This window comes from Limulus polyphemus, unplaced genomic scaffold, assembly GCF_000517525.1.
Source record: "Limulus polyphemus unplaced genomic scaffold, Limulus_polyphemus-2.1.2 Scaffold8210, whole genome shotgun sequence".
Classification (NCBI taxonomy): domain Eukaryota; kingdom Metazoa; phylum Arthropoda; class Merostomata; order Xiphosura; family Limulidae; genus Limulus; species Limulus polyphemus.
Window position 1 is genome coordinate 24,827 of NW_013673820.1, and position 2,401 is coordinate 27,227.

Here is a 2,401-nt window from a genome sequence, read left to right on the forward strand (position 1 = left end):
TAGCAAGTCACAAGTCAGTCCCGGTGGAAATGCATGTATCAGAACAACATGTTGATAATGTTTAGATTTTAGTAAGTAGTGTGATGGCATCAAACATTGGTTACTTTTGGGAAGGGCATGTAACAGACCTTTCTGATGCAAGATATTCATACACTGGGATCATAAGTACTTAAGATTAGGAATGCAGTATTTCCAAGACAAGAACATTCCTTGCACTTAACAGCATTGGAAAACTAGACCATCCAGAAAGATACCTGCAACAAGTCATGCCACAGTAAGCAAAGTAAGACATCTTGTAACAGATGAGAATCCACGGACACAAAGGTCAGAAGTAAAAGCTGTCCACTTGTCCCATGCAAGAGGACACAACATAAGCAAAAAGGATCTCCATCTCAAAAAGCAACAGAAGTTGTGTGTATTGAGGTTCCATTCATACCTTAACATGTTCACTACATCGTGAGCCACCCTATATTAAAGCATTTATTTCGTACGGACGGCTATAATAAAGCCACGCCTTCCATCATGTACCACCGGTACGGATGCCTTGTTGAAAGGACAACTGGAATATAACAAAGTTACATGATTAAATCACTTTTTATTTTAAAATTACATCAAGAGACTGGCATTAAATTTTTCATCGTGAGTAATTAAAGCAAAAAAAAAAAACATTAAGCGAGACTTTTTTCACAGATAAAAATGTTGTGAAAACTGTAATATGATAAAGATAAAATTTTCATAGAGAGTAAGTGGAGCAAAAAAGCATTTTATGAAAATTTGAAGAAAAAAAAAAGAGAATAGACAATGAATATTTTAATTTATTCTAATTCATGTTTGTCATTGAAACACTTCCCATCACAATCCTTGTTGAATTATTCTATCTGATGTCCCTTTATTTGTGAAATATTATAATTTGATCATTATTATTTAAATCATAGTGTGAACCACCAGCGGCACATGACAGCCAAAGTTTAAATGGGTAAAGACAGGACCTCATGTACAACTGATAGTGCACTCAAAAGAAAGCTGTCAGTGCAGTCATTCTGTGATAAAACATAACATAAAATTAGTATTATCTTAGACAGAGTTCATAATGAGGCTTTACACCTGTTGCATAATTAGAGAAATTACTTATTTCACGGTTGTGTTAAGCAGCTGGAGAAATGAAACCGGTTTTCATGCTATTCCATTCAAAGACAAATCAATCATGTCACCAGAGGCAGCACTTATGCATTTCTTTGCAGTTTGACTGTTGCAAGTAGGATGCTGGGGAACAGTTGTCCTCATACACTAGATGGATTATGGAAAGCTAGCATGGAGAAATGATGTGCTTTGAACATGACAGCCTTACAACAGTCTGTTGCAGGGGTATTGTATAGATTCACAGTTGTGAGATACAGCACAACTGGTGGTAGCGATGTGGTGAGACTGTTGTGAATGATGGTTATTGAATGATTTATCACATACTTGTGATATGTTTGTTTTGACAAATTTAATCATCTCACTATAAGTCAGTTCTTTTATGATAATACATAGTTCTTTAGTACCAAGTTTTGTTTAGAAAACATTCACCAACACAACAGTATAATCACTCACACGCATTATTTATATTGGTTGTTGTTGCTGCAGTTCATAATTTGATCATCTTGTTTCTAGTGATATCATTATTGTTATTGGTGGTGTCATCCCTCCTCAAGACTACGACTTCCTTTATCAGGCTGGAGCTTCTGCTATCTTTGGTCCAGGTAAGAATGCGTGTGTGTTATAATTTATTAGTTGTGGAAAATCATTGCAAAACTTGGCTCCTTTCTAATTAAACCAACAGTGTTGGCAAATATATTTCTGTATTGTTCCGAAGTAATTTTAAAACTTAACAGAAGTAAGTAAATATAATTTAATGTACACCTGTTTTTAACATTTAGTTTACTTTGAGTATGTAATCAATAGCCTGGTTCCTTACTGGTTCTATGACCAGCCTGGTTCCCCGCAACATTTCAACATGTTGTCTCCTTACTGGTTCTGTGACCAGCCTGGTTTCCCCACAATAATTCAGCATGCTGTCTCCTTACTGGTTCTGTGACCAGCCTGGTTTCCCCACAATAATTCAGCATGCTGTTTCCTTACTGGTTCTATGACCAGCCTGGTTACCCCACAATAATTCAGCATGCTGTCTCCTTACTGGTTCTGTGACCAGCCTGGTTTCCCCACAATAATTCAGCATGCTGTTTCCTTACTGGTTCTGTGACCAGCCTGGTTACCCCACAATAATTCAGCATGCTGTCTCCTTACTGGTTCTGTGACCAGCCTGGTTTCCCCACAATAATTCAGCATGCTGTTTCCTTACTGGTTCTATGACCAGCCTGGTTTCCCCACAATAATTCAGCATGCTGTTTCCTTACTGGTT

At 37.2% G+C, this 2,401-nt stretch overlaps 1 protein-coding gene across 1 annotated transcript in view; it reads left to right on the forward strand.

The window, feature by feature from the left end:
* The window catches only part of LOC106475200 (methylmalonyl-CoA mutase, mitochondrial-like), a 21,518-nt gene that overhangs the window by 18,045 nt on the left and 1,072 nt on the right, over positions 1 to 2,401 (forward strand). Inside the window, exon 10 of the mRNA XM_022379377.1 lies at positions 1,654 to 1,742. Within this exon, the coding sequence (XP_022235085.1) occupies positions 1,654 to 1,742 (89 nt within the window). The remainder of the gene's footprint in view (positions 1 to 1,653; positions 1,743 to 2,401) is intronic.